The 15,574-nt window shown below is 50.8% G+C and overlaps 1 protein-coding gene across 15 annotated transcripts in view; it reads left to right on the forward strand.

Moving 5' to 3' along the window:
* Positions 1-15,574, forward strand: part of LOC120904492 — a 68,714-nt gene that overhangs the window by 51,193 nt on the left and 1,947 nt on the right. For 9 of the 15 annotated variants that reach the window (XM_040314505.1, XM_040314504.1, XM_040314508.1 and 6 more), the window contains exons 7-27: positions 1,474-1,967; positions 2,114-2,482; positions 2,919-3,422; positions 4,025-4,173; positions 4,260-4,544; positions 4,628-4,915; positions 4,979-5,065; positions 5,135-5,200; positions 5,456-5,500; positions 6,114-6,155; positions 6,220-6,309; positions 6,390-6,469; positions 6,536-6,684; positions 6,771-11,349; positions 11,487-11,620; positions 11,697-11,809; positions 13,332-13,453; positions 13,521-13,671; positions 13,747-13,934; positions 14,375-15,350; positions 15,424-15,545. In XM_040314505.1, the coding sequence (XP_040170439.1) occupies positions 1,474-1,967; positions 2,114-2,482; positions 2,919-3,422; positions 4,025-4,173; positions 4,260-4,544; positions 4,628-4,915; positions 4,979-5,065; positions 5,135-5,200; positions 5,456-5,500; positions 6,114-6,155; positions 6,220-6,309; positions 6,390-6,469; positions 6,536-6,684; positions 6,771-11,349; positions 11,487-11,620; positions 11,697-11,809; positions 13,332-13,453; positions 13,521-13,671; positions 13,747-13,934; positions 14,375-15,350; positions 15,424-15,545 (9,033 nt within the window). Of the gene's footprint in view, positions 1-1,473; positions 1,968-2,113; positions 2,483-2,918; positions 3,423-4,024; positions 4,174-4,259; positions 4,545-4,627; positions 4,916-4,978; positions 5,066-5,134; positions 5,201-5,455; positions 5,501-6,113; positions 6,156-6,219; positions 6,310-6,389; positions 6,470-6,535; positions 6,685-6,770; positions 11,350-11,486; positions 11,621-11,696; positions 11,810-13,331; positions 13,454-13,520; positions 13,672-13,746; positions 13,935-14,374; positions 15,351-15,423; positions 15,546-15,574 lie in introns of those variants that run through there. The other 6 variants (XM_040314515.1, XM_040314513.1, XM_040314516.1 and 3 more) reach the window with 6 other exon arrangements.

A 15,574-nucleotide genomic window follows, 5' to 3' on the forward strand; every position in this document is an offset into this window, starting at 1 on the left:
GGTGCTGTGGTGCAGCAATGCCGTTGGAACTTGGGCCCGGATGGCACAGCAAGTTCCATTGCTAAGGAAAAATGGGAGAGTGAAGTAAAAAAAGAAAAACACACTCACCACATCCCTCAACCAACATCCGATGGTGGATGGGACCGGTGGAAAAGTCTACGTGAACCGAAGCCTTTTTCTCACCAAGCGCGCGGGGCCATATGCGGAAGGATTTGTGTCCGTTTTTCGAGTTTTTTTTCTCTCCATTCGACATTCGATTCCCGGCACGGTGAGGAGCTTCTACTCCTTCTAGTTCTTTGCTCAACGGGAGGAAGTTATCTTCATCCCTTCCAGGCAAAAAAAACAGTCCACCGGCAGTGCACCGAGCGCTCGTTGCGTTCGAAATGCATTCCACATTGCGCACTTGTGTGTGTGTGTGTATGTGTGTGTGTGGTGTGCACTTTGGATGGGTGGAGAATAAGTCCCCATTCCTCCCAATGCTGCTGCTGCTGCTGCTGCTGCTGCTAATGAATGTGAACTTTCAGTTAAACGCCGTGAGGTGTTGGTGGTTTGAGTGGAAGCAATGGGTGGACGGAGTCGTGGACGGGGTGAGACAAATAAAACTCGGTCCTATGGTGCGAAATTCTCCGTCATTCCCTGGTACGAAGGGCACTGAGAGATGCTCAGTTCAGTTCAGCACTTTCCCATACTTTTACATTTTACCTCCGGGAAGGGTGTTTTTGTTGTTGTCGCACTCTATTGCAGATGTAGCTGAGTTCTAGGGGCTGGAAGCGGGATTTTTCGTTCTTTCTTTCGGAAGAATTGGTCCCTGCAACTGCATCAGTTCCATTGGCACTTTTGCTGGGAGTCTATAATCGATAGCTGGCTGGCAGTGGCCCTGTGCTTTACACAGAGCTGCGGCCTTGCCTTACGCTGCGGTAGAGTTTCGGTCCCAAAAGATACATTTGCTGGTGTTGCAGCGGCGGCGTACAGACACTTTTGGAGCGGTTTGGGGGTCGTTGTGCAACCAAATCGCAGGATCGCTTGAACCTCTTGGTCCTAGTATCTTTGCTGTTTAATGTCCAAAAATGGGAGAACAACTACACCCAAGAGCATTTTCTAATTGACTGCATCGGGAAATCGATTGTGGTGGCAATTTGGATCGTTGCCATTATAATTACATTGCGTTGCGCTTGCGAGGGTTCTTGTTGGATAGTTCACATGCTTTTTAAATGATTCTAGCGCGTTAGGGATAGCCAAATAAGCAGCTAAGTAGAATAAATTAAATAATCTTTAGTAGTGTCTTTGTGTTTCGATTTTGTTGTAGTTTGTGTTTAGATATCATTTACATTTCCTCTTTAACATTTATTTAAGTAACTACATGTCCTTGACGTCCATAATGCTAATCTCTTCCATTTTCCGCTTTATTTTTCCGGTCTTGTCGCCCTTCTTTGGACACATTCGCTTCGTGGAAAAAAAAAACACATTCATTAGTGATCCTTCCTCGTTGCTGGGCGTGCGTTTGCCACCGGACACGGAGATCATCAAGTACACCTCTTCCATCGTGGGGCCCAAAGCATCGGGCGGGACCGGCCGTGGACGTAAGAAAACCATTTCGTTAGAAGACAATTCCATTTTTGCTCAAATGCATGGTTTAAGTGCAGCCAAGCGCCAGCGACTGGAACCGAACGAGTATGGAGGAGGAGGAGGAGGAGGAGGAGGAGGAGGCGGCAGTAACAACAGTGGTGGCGGCGGCGGTGGTGGCAGTGGCGGCGGTTCGCATCTCAGCTCGGGCAGTGGAAGCGGCGGCTCGGCCGGACTGCTTCCGCCCGGTCTCTCCCATCACCACCACCATCAGCTCGGTAGCAACGGTGGGCTAGGCTCGGGAGCATCGTCCGGGACGGGCGGATCGAACGATCGGATCGAGGTCATCAAACTGCCACCGACCATCACCTCGAACGGGGTGTACAATGCCGGAAAGGGCGCGGGTAAGTAAGCGCCGCGGACCATGCATAAGCGCTCCTTTGAAAGTTGTCTCCTTTTTTCTCTCTCTCTTGTCTCTTGCGAATGCGTTTGCGGGTGTGATTGGAACGGGAAGTGTAATGGTTGTTTCTGTTTCTCTTCCCCCGTGCAGGTAAAGATTCCATGATGGATCATATGAACGAATGGTCGGGACTTAATCTGAGCGCGAAAGGATCGGGTGGAGGTGGTGGGTCATCTTCGGCCGCTGCCACCATTGTGTCCTCGTTGACGGCGGGCGGTATGAACAGTAGCGGAAGCAACAATCAATCATCCGGCATGATGGAGCAGGACGATGCACCGCTCAACCTGTCGATGAAACCGTCAAAATCGACCAACGAAGGAATGCGCAGTGACTCCACCCACTCGGCATCCTCGTCCTCACCTGCCATGTCCGGTGCGAGTGCCAACAGTTTGCAGAGCCTGAGCACCATCACGGCGGCGCTCGGTGGAGCGGCCGGCAATGCGAACGATTCGTCACGATGTAAGTATTTGGGGCGGGTTGTCTATGTTCCATTTTTTCGTTTTAATTTTCTCGAGTAGGAAAAGCGGAGGGAACCTTTTTTTGCGATCAACAATGTGCAAGAAAATTTAAGAAGAAACCCGTTGGAAATTTTGGACATACATTGTGCACATGTCAGAAATAAGTTCTCAAGACCTTTGAAGCCGAACCTAAGTGTGAGATTTTACTGGTTTGATATTTCTTCTAGTAATCTCTCAGTTTGTCTCAGGACATTCCTGAGATGATCCTCGCTTATGATTTCAATCTTCCATTCACCTAGCAAACCCCATTATTAGTCTTTGTTTGTATCCTTTGTGACTCTATTTTTCCATTTTCTTCTCTCTTTGATCAACTGTTTCGATCCTTGGAACGTTAAAATGGACGTAATTTCGTACCAAACCCCTAAAAATTAAAACAGCGCGTCGAAAGTCCGACAATAAAAACCGTCGCAATGCGGCGGCTGCAGCAGCGGCAGCGGCGGCCGCTGCCGCTGCCGCACTCGGGGCCGGTCCCCTCGGCCTGGACGGGAGTGTCAACATGAGCCTGGCGTCGGCAGCAGCCGCATACGCTGCGGCCGCACCGGTCTCGACCGGTGCAGGTCTGGGCACCGGTACGAACAGCACCAGCACGCTCAACTCCCTGCTGATGGCGTCGGTTGGGACCGGCACGTGTACCAATACCATCACCACCACCTCCAACACAACCACCAGCGGCGGCGGTAGCAGTGGCAGCGGAAGCGGTGGGGGCATTGCCGGGGGCAGCAGTAGCGCCGCCGGTGGCGCTTCGTCCTCGGCCACGGCTGCTGCCAATGCCGCCAACCATCAGCTGATGGCGGCTCAGCTGGGCTTCAACAGCTCACTGTCGGAGCTTTTGAAAATCTCCAATTACGAGGAGTACGATTACGCATCGCTCAGCGGCGGATGTTAGTATCTTTTACTGAACATTTTCCATTTTCCCTACGCGCTACTTTCCTGTGCTCTCGGTTCCTTTCCCTCTTTCACAATATCCCGCGCTGCTTTAGTAATGCAAAAACGTAAGAGGGGGATGATCAATCATGTGTTCTTCATGTTGATAACTGGAAAACGTTTCGGACCTAAACGATAGAACATACGACAAAAATAATCTCTCATCTAGATGGAAAGAGAATGGACAGGGAAAGCATGTATTTAGGGGAACATCTAACAAGGAAAGAAGCGAAATTTGCATGAAATCGCTTATAACATCTGTCCAGGCCTTTTCGTTTCATCACAATCATCGTTTCGGAGTGCATTTGCATCCTGCTTGACGCAAAACAAAAACCCAATGTTGAATATCCCGACGCTTCTTGTTCTAATAATACACACACTGTCTCTGCCACACGATTTCTCACTCCATTACTTATCGTGCAATGTTAAACACGATTGTAACAATACACGCGCTTGCACACAATTGATCGCTTACTAGAAGATAGATTGAAGTAACGCATGCGTTGTAGTTGCGGAAAATTAATGCCAGAATTCTTATTCCTTTTCATGGCTAATGCAGCTCAATTCAAGGAAGGCCGTCCACGCAATCTGGGCCGAGGTGTGTCCAAGCCGAAGAAGAACACCGTTGCCTCCCTGTTGGCGCAGAGCCGTGCCGTTGGCTCGAAGCCACTGACTGCCCAGCAGTTGCTGACACAGGATGCAGAAATTGTAAGTTCCAAATCGATTTCAAATCGCTGATGAATCGCTCTGTTCTTCTCAGTTCGTTAACCATCGAATCTGCTCTGTTTCCATAGGAAAAGCTACGCCAGGCAATGCTTGAGGCGAGTCGAAACCAATCGATGGACAATAGCACCTCCAACACCAACACCGACACCGAAAGCATCTCCGAGAGCGGCATGTCCGAGTCGGAGGGCGAGGAGCACATTAACTTGAAGGAGCTTCGCGTTCCGCTCGAGAAGGGTTGGCGCCGAGAGACGGTGATTCGCGGGCTCACGAGAAACGGACACATCAAGGGTGATGTGTACTACTACCCACCGCAGAGCGTGAACAAGATGAAGGGCATGAATCAAATTCAGCTGGTAAGTTGCATTGAAAACGCATAATTTGAGGTGAAACTGCAACCGACACTGAACACGTTCTCTTTCCTTCTCTCGCACTATAGTATCTAGATCAGTTTAAACCGAAGGATCTGAGTCGCGATAACTTTAGCTTCTCGGCGAAGGCCATCGTTGGTACGTTCCTGCAACCTGCCCCACTGCCGTACGCGACGGACGGGGAGTTCATCAAGATGACGGACGTTGAGGTGGCACGCCGGCTGGAGGATCTGAAAATGTTCACCCGGCATGCGGGACTCGGTGTAGAACAGAGGATCGAAATCGCCAAGCAACAGCAGGCACTGCGGGACGCAAAGAAGTTGGCCAAGGAAGAGATGAACAAAAATAAGGAAAAGGTAAGTTTAGTGAGAGGAAAACTTGGGCAGGAATTGGGACTTACTTTTGTGGTATTTCTTCAGGCACGACAGGCAAAGGAAGCTGAACGGAATGAACGCTTGGAGCAGCAGCGCAAAGAGAGGGAACTGAAAAATCAACAGGCACTAGAGGTAAAGACGAACAAATATACAAATATGTTGGATGTCGTATTTAAATGTTACTGTTTTCCTTCGAAATAGGCAAAGAAGAAGCGCGAAGAGGAGCTTGCACGACAGAAAGCGGAGGAAGCTGCGCGTAAAGCACAGGTACGTAAAGTTATGCATTAAGATGAAGTCAATTTCTTTGAAAGGTGTTCAGAATTGCTTATTTTAAGCGTATTGAGAGTATCATTTCGAACATGATTTATTGGAAATATGTACTCTTAATGTTTGGTTTTTTTCCTTTCATTTCTTATAAATTTGAATGTGGCCAACCCCGAATCTCTTGTCTGTTTCGAATTGGTCTTAAATCGGATGAATGGTTCGAAATTGTCACACAAAAATTGATTGTGCTTCTGGCAGGAAAAAGAACAGAAACGACAGCAGGCACTTCTGCAGAAGGAACAGGTACTAAGATCTTCGTTAACCCACAGCAAGTGACTTGCTCATTCCCGTTGTCAAAATTGTGTTTCACCATGTTGCGTGTGTGTGTTTGTTAGCTGGCTTGTGTATCCGTAATCTCAGACATCAGAGTTTGTACAGAGTTAACCCCGTCCAATAGATGAACTATAGACATCATTTGTTCCTGTGTGTGTGTGTTTGTAAATGTGTCTCTCGTTTCGTTTCCTTCATGATCTTTGTCAATTTGTGATGTACTACTCCTGATCCTTGTCTACCTTATTTATGTTGTAACAGCTTATTGTTTCTAAGTTTCTCTTGTGCGATATAATTCTTTGTTTGTTATCTTCAAAGCCTTTCTTATGTTGTTTCAATATTTTACTGAGGACAACAATCTCTCTCTCTAGTTGTAGATAGCTCCAATGAATGTAGGTCACAAGTTATTAAACAAGAATAGTACCGTGCACGTTAGACCAAAAGAAAAAAAGGAAATCCCTCCCAAGCTTATGTTTGTTTCTGTTTCCTCTTGTGTTTGTAACATCCTTTTGTGTTTCCTGTAATGCCGTAACCATAACGTTTACATACATAGTGCTAATGATTTTATGACTTGATCTAATTTTAGGAACTTGCCAAGCAGAAGGAGTTGATGTATGCAATGGAAATGGTAAGAAATCTGCGACGTAACCGCAACGGAAAACTTGAGAATTCATTATTTGTTCGCTTTCCAGGAACGTGAAAGACGAAGGCAACATATGGCCCTGATAAAACAGTTAGAGCTGCGTCGCAAATTCGAAGAGAAGGAAAAGAAGAAACACCAGGTAAGGGTCATTGGTTCATTGTGACTTCATTTCAATCATTTCATTAATTTTGTAATTTTGATTTTTGTTTGGGATTGCAGGTGATTCTGGATAAGTTGATCCAACGGGAGAAGAAACTCGTGATGAGAAAGCGGGACACAAACATTCTAGCCGAATTGAGGTAAGTGGAACGGTGTGGTAAGATCTCTAGCGGAATGGATCTCACATTGATTGTTGATCTTCACAGAAAACCTCAAGAGGACTCCGAAATCGTGGATCAAACGGTGTTGCCTTCTTTCTCAAGAATTCCTGGCCTCAAGCTGACGGGTACTGGGTATGCTGATCTGCTGATGGTGTTTGAGTTCTTGCACAACTTTGGCGAAACGCTTGGATTCGGTGAGTATAGTGTTCCTAATTTGTTTGTGTTTCATGCTATAGAACGGCCATTTTAATCGATCGTACCCGTGTTCTCGTTGGTTTAGACATGGAGTCACTGCCCAATTTGCAATCTTTGCATCTCGCACTAACGTCGGAGAACGCGATCGATGCCGAGGAAGAGCTGCTGTCTGTGATGACACATCTCCTTGTGTGCGCAATAGAAGATCCGGGCATCCCCAATCCAGGCCGCCATACGACACTGCTCGGCCAAACGCTACGCCAGGCGGACATCACGCACACGAACGTGTCGGAAATATTGCGCATCTATCTGTACGCGGTGGCCACCGGCGAGGTGAAGCTACAGTCCGGCATCAATCTCGAGCGCGATCGTGACGCCCCGTCCAAGCATCATCTAGTCAATGACGAGGATTTCAAGATGTGCAGCACGAAGAACTCCCAGTTCTACGAGCTGCTGGCCGAGAACGCACGCTACAAACTGTCCGAGCTGCTGAAGGACAAACCGTTCGTGGCGCTCAACCCAACCACCAAGACGGAAATACTGGCCATGCTGTGCAACGATCTGCTCATGAACAAAGCCGTCTGCAAGCAGATCGACAGCAGTCTGGAGGCGCAAGCGCAACTCAAAAAGGAACGGTACCTGCTGGACAACAAAATCCGAAAGTACAAGATGCTGGTAGCTCGCAAACAGCGGCTGGAGCAGTACGAGAAGGCACAGCAAGCAGCGCTGGAGAAATCACTCTCCATGAAGGCAGCCGAAGAAGCGAAACGTGCGGAAGAGGCCGCGGCAATGGCGGCCGCAGCAGCAGCAGCGGAAGCAGCCGCAGCAGCAGCAGCCGAGGCAGCAGCTTCAACAGCGACCGCGTCGTCAGAAGAAGCAGCGTTAGCAGCCGAGGGAGAGACTAAGCTTCCGGCAGGTGAAACTGATGCCACAGCGGTTGACAGTGAGTGTGAAGTGGTTGAGAACGGTACGGAGAAGGAGTCGGCGCCACCAGTTGAAGGGGAAGGATTCAATTCCGTCCCACCGGCCGAAGGAGCAAGTGGGCAGGGAGAGCTGGAAGAAGGTGAAATTGTTAACAAGAAAGATTTCGGTGCGGAAGGACATAAGACTGATGATGACGATGATGATGACGATAATGACGTTGTAGAAATCGTCCCAATGCCGGTAACGTGTACAGTGACGGAAGATTCCTGCCCAAACACTATCCCCACATCGTCCGAGGTGGAAGGGGAAGAAAATGGCCAGTCAAAGCTAGAAGCTACCGCTGCGCCAGAATCGGGTGAACCAATGGATATGTCATCGGTGGAACCGTCCGAGTCCAGCTCACTCAATCAAAATCACACCGAATCTCTGAATGGTATCGACGCTCCTACGCCTGCCGGTGATGGTTGTTCTACTCGGATCGAAGGAAACGGTCCTAGCGCACATCATCCACTGCCGGAGGAACATCACGCTCCGCCAACCATACCACCTCCACCACCACCACCGCCACCATCGCAGCACGCCATCGTGCATCCTGTAATGCAGCAGCACAACAAGGCGATCATGCAGCTAGAGCCAGGGGAAATACCGCCACCCGGTATGGACATTTCGGCACTGGGTATGCGTCACATGGCTGGAGGCGAAATACAGACGATATCTGTACCCTCAACGCCTGAGGAAAGCCCAGTGAAGATGGGCGAGGTGGGTGGTGAGACGCCCAACGGCGGTGTGTTCAACATTCCCGGCAAACCACTAACCGCCGAAATGACCAACGGCGGCGAGCAACCGTCACAGCACCAGCAGCAGACACCGCAAGTGCATCAGAATCAATCGAACAACTCCGCGTCGGAGTTGGACTTGCTGTCAAAGTCCATGATCAACGATCACAGCACATGCGGTGATCGGGCGGACGAAGACAACAGCGATCTGGAGAGCGAAGGCACTCAGCTGGAGGAGGACGAGGACGCCCATTTGACAGCGGAAGAGGCGCAGCGGAAGTATGACAAGATTCTGGAAACGTCCTTCCAGAACAAGCAGCAGCTGGAGAACGCACTGAACCAGCTGCGGGTGAAATGCTTCGGACAGGATCGGTACTGGCGTCGGTACTGGAATCTGGGCAAGTGTGGTGGCATCTACGTCGAGGCGATGGAATCAACCCAGCCTGAGATGTATCGGTATGAGAATGCGCTCGAAGAAGTGCAGAGCCGGCCCGACTACGTGCCGAAGTATGCGCCAGCCATCAAGCCCGAGAGCGCAGTGAAGCAGGATCCAGCGGAAGATGTTGCAGCAGCAGAGTGCAAGAAAGAGGAAGGTGAAGTTGATGCGGTTAAGCCTGAAATTATCGCTGACGCACAGGGCACGAAACAGGAACTGCAGCCCACGGAGGATCGAAAGCGAAAGCGTTGCTCATCGGTGTCGCTTAAAAAGTTGAAGAAGAAGAAAAAGAAGCAACGCACCACCTCCGAGGGTGGGGAATCGTTCCGTGGCAATCATGGCAGTGCTGCCGGTGGGTTTAACGATGCCGCTGACGATGAGGATGATGGTGATGATGAGGAAGAGGACGGGCCAGACGATGAGGACGACTGTTCGCGTACGAGCTTCAGCAATGGGCCAGCGCTGGAGGATGGTCGTACTGCTGATTCACAGTCCGATGATTGTAAAATCATCGAAGAGCCGGAAGTTGTGCAAAAGGAAGGCGCTAGCAATGGCGATAATGGTGCAAATGGACAATCCGCTACTCGTGAGGGTACGGGAGAGGATTGTACCGGGTCCTCGAGCGAGATCAATAATGGATCAAATGGCAACGCGGACGGAGAAGGCCATGGCCAGAAGCAGGATGAAGCGCAACAGGAGAACCACAAATCGGTGGAAGATGGCCAATCGGCGGAAGGCGCCCCGAACCATAACGCAACACCCAAGAAGTCCGACGATCAGCTTATGGACATTGAGGATTCAATTCCGACAGCGATCCTCGTACAGAAGGGCAACGATCACGATGAAACGAAAACGGTGGAAGTGAATAATCAGATTGGTGGTGTGAACGTGTCGCCCCATCAGCCTACGGGGGGGTCGGGAGCATCGGCAGCCACGCCCGAAGATGACGATGACGTGACGATGGTACAGGAGGAAACGCCCACGATCACCATCCCCGATGACGATACGGAGAGTGGCGATCGGATGCCGACGGCACCGTGCGAAGGTGTCAAGACGGAGCACGACAACAAGGGGTCAACGACGCTGACCGATAGCATGAACTGTGATATGAAGCCAAAACTGATGGAAAATGGAGTCGAGATGCGTGATCCGGGCGAGTTGGTCGAGTGTCAGCTGCAGGAGGTGGACGACGACGAGGAGATAGTGACGGGAGCGCGTGGAAACCACGGCAGTGCGAACGATTGCAAACCAATGATCGCGGCCGGCGATAATGGTGGAGTTGATCGTAAGCCGCGCACGACGACGACCACCTCCTCGGTGATCTCGTACGGCAGCGACGTTGAGATGATCGAGGTCAAGGACGAAGACAGCAACAACTGTGCGGTCCGTGCTCCGATCACGCCGGGCAGCTACCTTTACCTGCGCAACACCGACACGAAGCAGGAGAAAGAGTTTAGCGATCAGCTGCTGAACCGTTGGTTCTCGATCGTGGACAAGGAGCTGCCGCTCTCGAGCACGGAATGTCCGCTGCCGACGATAAACGGCAGCACGCCCGCCTCTCTGGCGCGGCAAATCTTCACCAACATCACGTGCCGCGAGATCTGCCAGATTCAGGGCAACCGGTGGGACATTGGCAACAACATCCAGTTCTTCAGCGTGCCGCTGGAGAAGGGCGTCGAGATCCATTTCCCGAACGAGTCAATTCTGTCCATGTCCGGGCTGGATGATGACGAGATCAACGAGGTGATCGCCAAGAAGAGTCGCCCCGAACCGCTGCAGCTGTCCGACATGAAGCCGGCGTTCAAGCGGGAAACGATCGAGTACTCGTACAGCCAGCACCACCCGAACCAGATCCGGTTGCGGGCGGAGATGATGGCGGAGGAGACGGCCGATCCGGAAGAGTATGGGAACTTTTCGCTGCCGGCGTACATGACGCTTACCCTGTCGAATCTGACCGCGTACGTGCAGTGCGACCAGTTCCAACCGCTCCAGATGACACCGGAAGAGGAGAAGCAGCTGGAGGACGTGAAGCAGCACGGTGCACCGCAGAAAACCGAACCGCAGGTGGTGCCGCGTGAGTTTCGCTACGGCTGGTGGAAGATCAACGACATCGAGGAGCTGAACGAGCTGATCAAGGCGCTGAATCCGCGCGGCGTCCGGGAGCGGCTGCTGCGCCAGAGCCTGCTGGAGTCGCTGGCGGAAAGCGTGAACCTGACCACGCCGCACCATGTGTCGCACCCGCGGGCAGCACCGCCACCGAACGGGTACATCGAGCCGGAAGCATGGAACGCCTGGAACCCGTCCATCGCGCGGCGAGTCGAGGTCGCACTGCTCGACCAGATCGAAGCGATGGAGGACAAGGTGGCGAGCGCCTCGATGCAGGTGAAGGGCTGGCAGATGCCGCAGCGCGAGGGCGACAGCGAGAACGGGGTGGTGGAGGACGTGACGATCGAGATGCTGCGCGAGCGCATCCTCGGGCTGGAAGCGGCCATCGAACGGCGCTACCTCAAGCCACCGCTGGGAATCAAGTGAGTATGATCTGGAGAGCGACAGGGGGACAGTGGGTGTGGGTGGGGCGGAACGGGTGGTGGGGGTGTGGAAAAACGGGGTGCTTTCCGCACGGCGTGTCGGTTGATTGTAATACCTCGTGAATTTGCTTCTTTGGGTCTCCCATCCACAGCACCACCGAGGCGCAGATGGCGGTCATTGCGCAGCAGGAGTCGCACAGCAATCAGAACAACGTCTCGAACCTGTCCAACTGCTCGAACAGTTCCGCCGAGGATGAGAATCTCCCGAAAGGTAAGAAAGACGCGCGGCGAAGAAGATGATGGAGTGGAGTGGACAGTTGACTAACGCATTTCCTTCTTCCCAACAGGTCTGCTGTCATGGCGCGACGCAGTAGAACGATCCGTCACTACCGCTCAACTCTCGATGGCACTGTACGTGCTGGAATCGTGCGTCGCCTGGGACAAGAGCATCATGAAAGCGGTACGTAGTGTAGTAGGATCCTTTCTGGAGGATGGTGTGCGTGTGTGTGTATATAATGTTTTGAGCACCACCCGCAAAGTACACAAGAGTTTGGGGTTGTGTGTGTTTTGGTGTGATGTTTGTGTACCGTTGGTCTTTTGTGGTGTGCGTGTCTCCCAGTCAATACTTTTCTCTGTACCTTGTGCTAAGAATCGTACACGTGTAACTGTTTCACTGGGATGATGTTGTTATTGTACGATTTCGGCCCAACTCAAAAGGGTACGGGAGTTTTGGGTTTCCGAGAATGACGTTTATATTAGCTAGCAGTATATCTACTGGCCTTGAGTGGTCCATCCATCATCGTCTTTGTTGCCGCCGTCTCGTCGTCGTCATCAACACCGTTGTCCGGCTACGATACAGATAGCAGGACCATCTACTTTCCCGCTTTGCTTAACCATTCCTTCTTACCCTGTTTGACGTGTGCGTTGCATGTTCTTAGTGCTGTTTGTGTGTGTGTGTGTGTGTGTTTGTTTTGACTGCTTTGCACCGATTCTAGCATGATTTTTATATACAATTGTTACAAAGCACTCCTTTTTCTGTATTCTCTCATGGCATGATATTTTGGTTTGCATCTAGTTGTTTTGTTGGAACATGTTTTATTTTATGATTGTTGTTTTGTCAGTTCAGTTGTTTTGTAACCGTTCTATTCCATGTACTCGTTTGGTTTGGTTGTGTCGTGAATGAATGTTTTCATTGTTGTTGTTTTTTTACGCTCACCCGTTTTTTTCGGGCGGCTGCTCGTTTTTGCTTTTGATACTGATTGCTGTTTTTCTTTCTTTATCATTTTCTTTCTTTTTCATTCTGATGAAAATTGTGCAATGTGCTCTGTTTTTGGTGTTTTTTTCTCTTACTTCTTCTTACTTGTATCTATTCGTTTGGCGAAACGGGCCCACAACTCCACAACTGCTTGGCGCTGTGCACCCTTCGTTTGCTGTCGTTGATGAATGTGTTTCCCGTGTTTCCTTGCTATTAACTGGGATTGGGATTTTGATAATGGCGGTAATGATGAACCCCCTCATTTTCTGGCGCTGCGAATCAATCGCAATTTTGGACTGATGACGTGGGATCCCATGTCGCTGATCTCCACCGTCATCTTTTTTATGAAATAATGCTACGCTTGTCGCATGATCATTGATGGTGTGCTGATCGCTGATGATTGATTGTTTAGCAATGCACGAAGGGGGGTAAGAATGGAAGCAAAAAGGCGACGAGCAAGTCAAGCAAGAAGAAGAGCGGCGGTGCAGCTGCAAGCGCAAACCAGCAAGATTCGCCGGCCAGCAAGAAAGGCACTGCTTCTAATAACAATACTACTACTACTACTACCACCTCCACTACCACTACTAACATCTCGGGATCCTCCTGGGAGTGCTCGGCGATGACGGCGGCAACAGAGACGATGAACACCGGCAGCAGCAACGCGGCCAATGGCAAACCGAAGAAGAAAACTCTCTCGAAATCCAAATTGACTTCCCTTCTATTGCAGAATTGTCAGTTCTGTCAATCGGGAGAGTCCGAGGACAAGCTGCTGCTGTGCGACGGCTGCGACCGGGGCTACCACACCTACTGCTTCAAGCCACGCATGGACAAGATTCCGGACGGTGATTGGTAAGTGTTTGTTAAATGGTAATTCTACCCCACGATGCTAACCTTCTCTGTGTTTGCTGCGTTTTAGGTATTGTTTTGAGTGTAAAAACAAAGCTACTGGTGATAGGAAGTGTATAGTTTGTGGAGGACTACGACCACCGCCGCTCGGCAAGATGGTCTACTGTGAGCTGTGTCCACGGGCCTACCATCAGGACTGTTACATACCGCCGATGCTGAAGGTAAGAGTTTGAAGGGAAAAAGATGGAATTGAGGATAAATGTTAACGTAATGCTTTTTTGGTCCTATCATTTCAGTATCCCCGAGGCAAATGGTACTGCCAGAACTGTGTTGCAAAGGCACCGCCAAAGAAGAAGCCGCAGCGTAAGCCGAAGGAACGCACCACCAACAACAGCTCCCAGTCGCTGCTGAACAGCTCGCTCAACAGCTCGCAGAACCAGTCGCTCAACTCGTCCCACGAGGATATCGCAACGACCCCGTTAAGGTAGCTATTTGTTGTTGTATCCTAACACCCGTGCCCTGCACGCACAATTCACACTCACAGCCACAGTCACTCGCTCTCTCTCTCTCTATTCACACACTAAAACGCTCATCATTTCATTTCCAATTAACAAACACAGTTGATCATGAGACACATACACACACGTGTTTCTCGTACCATTGTGCAGCCGCTTCTCTCTTTATGATTTGCTCATCTTGTGCTTGTGTTGTCCCCTACAACCACACACATACACACTCACTGTCTGGTGTAGTTGGGAGGGGTTTGTTTTCTTGGTGTAACCTTTAACCAATCGAAACCGCTTTCGCTTTCGCTGTGGTTCCGCCAACCGTGTGGGGGGAACCGCACGCGGCCTAACACACATGATCGTTGTCGTAAAGATGAGAACAATTTAGAAGATATTAAAGAGAACCCAATTAATACAGTCCAGCACATTCAATAGCGTCCACGAGTCATGAAGAATCGTCGGCGCCACAACATCTACAGCCACCGCATAGCAGCGTGCCGGGAGTACCGATGCCAGCGGCACCAGCAACACCCTCAACATCATCGGCTTACCATCATCAACTCCAGCAGCAGCAGCAGCAGCAGCAACATCCACAGCAACCACTACCACCACCATCACATCCGCAACAGTATGGCGGGGCACCCTTGGTTGATGCGAACAACTACGCCATGTGTCATCCCCCGGTGCCGAACGAAACGATGGCGCTGTACGGTCAACAGCAAGCACAGCAGCAGCAGCAGCAATACTATCAGCAGTACTATCAGCAACAACAACCTTCAACCTCGGTTGGGCCAGCCCTAGCTCCGCCAGCTCCGCCACAGCAACCGTATTATCCAACTCCGGTCGAAAGTAGCGCGACCAGCGCGGCTACAGTAGAACAAGAAGCACAGTCGGATTACGTCGCTTCCGGTGAGGCAGCACAATATTCCGCCTCCGAAGGCTACACCCACGCACAAAGCACATCGGAGTGTGAGCCAGATCAGCAGGAATCCCCCGCTGAAGTGGACGATCAAATCGAAGCGTCATCGGAATCGCCCGTTCCCGCCGCTGGTGGTGGTGAATTTTATTCACCTTCAAGCAACGCGATGAATGCAGCCGGTAGCTCGACAAGCTATCTGGACAGCGATCGTACACCCGGCGGGCACGAGGCAGAGGAGGGCAGCTGTGGTGGTGACTCGTCGGAAGAGTATCAACCGCGACCGTCGCCGGTGAAGGACTCGCTGTGTCTGGCGGGCAGCAGTAGCAGTAGCAGCAGTAGTATTAGCGACCACCAGCGCAAGGAGCGGTCGAAGGAACGCGACGAAGCGAAGGAGCGTGCCAAGCAGGAGAAGAAGGCCACCAAAAGACTGCTGAAAGAGTTGGCCGTCTGCAAAACCATCCTGGAGGAAATGGAGGTAATTCGTGGAATGAAATGGAAGGCTTTTTTTATCAGTTGTTTATAATGCTCTTTTGCTGTCTTTCATGTAGCTTCACGAAGACTCGTGGCCATTTTTGCTGCCGGTAAACACCAAACAGTTTCCGACGTATCGTAAGGTCATCAAAAGCCCGATGGATCTTTCGACGATTAAGAAACGCCTCCAGGATTTAGTGTGAGTAAAGAAAAACATTGTTAAAATGC

The sequence above is a fragment of the Anopheles arabiensis genome, chromosome 3 (genome assembly GCF_016920715.1).
Source record: "Anopheles arabiensis isolate DONGOLA chromosome 3, AaraD3, whole genome shotgun sequence".
Taxonomy (NCBI): domain Eukaryota; kingdom Metazoa; phylum Arthropoda; class Insecta; order Diptera; family Culicidae; genus Anopheles; species Anopheles arabiensis.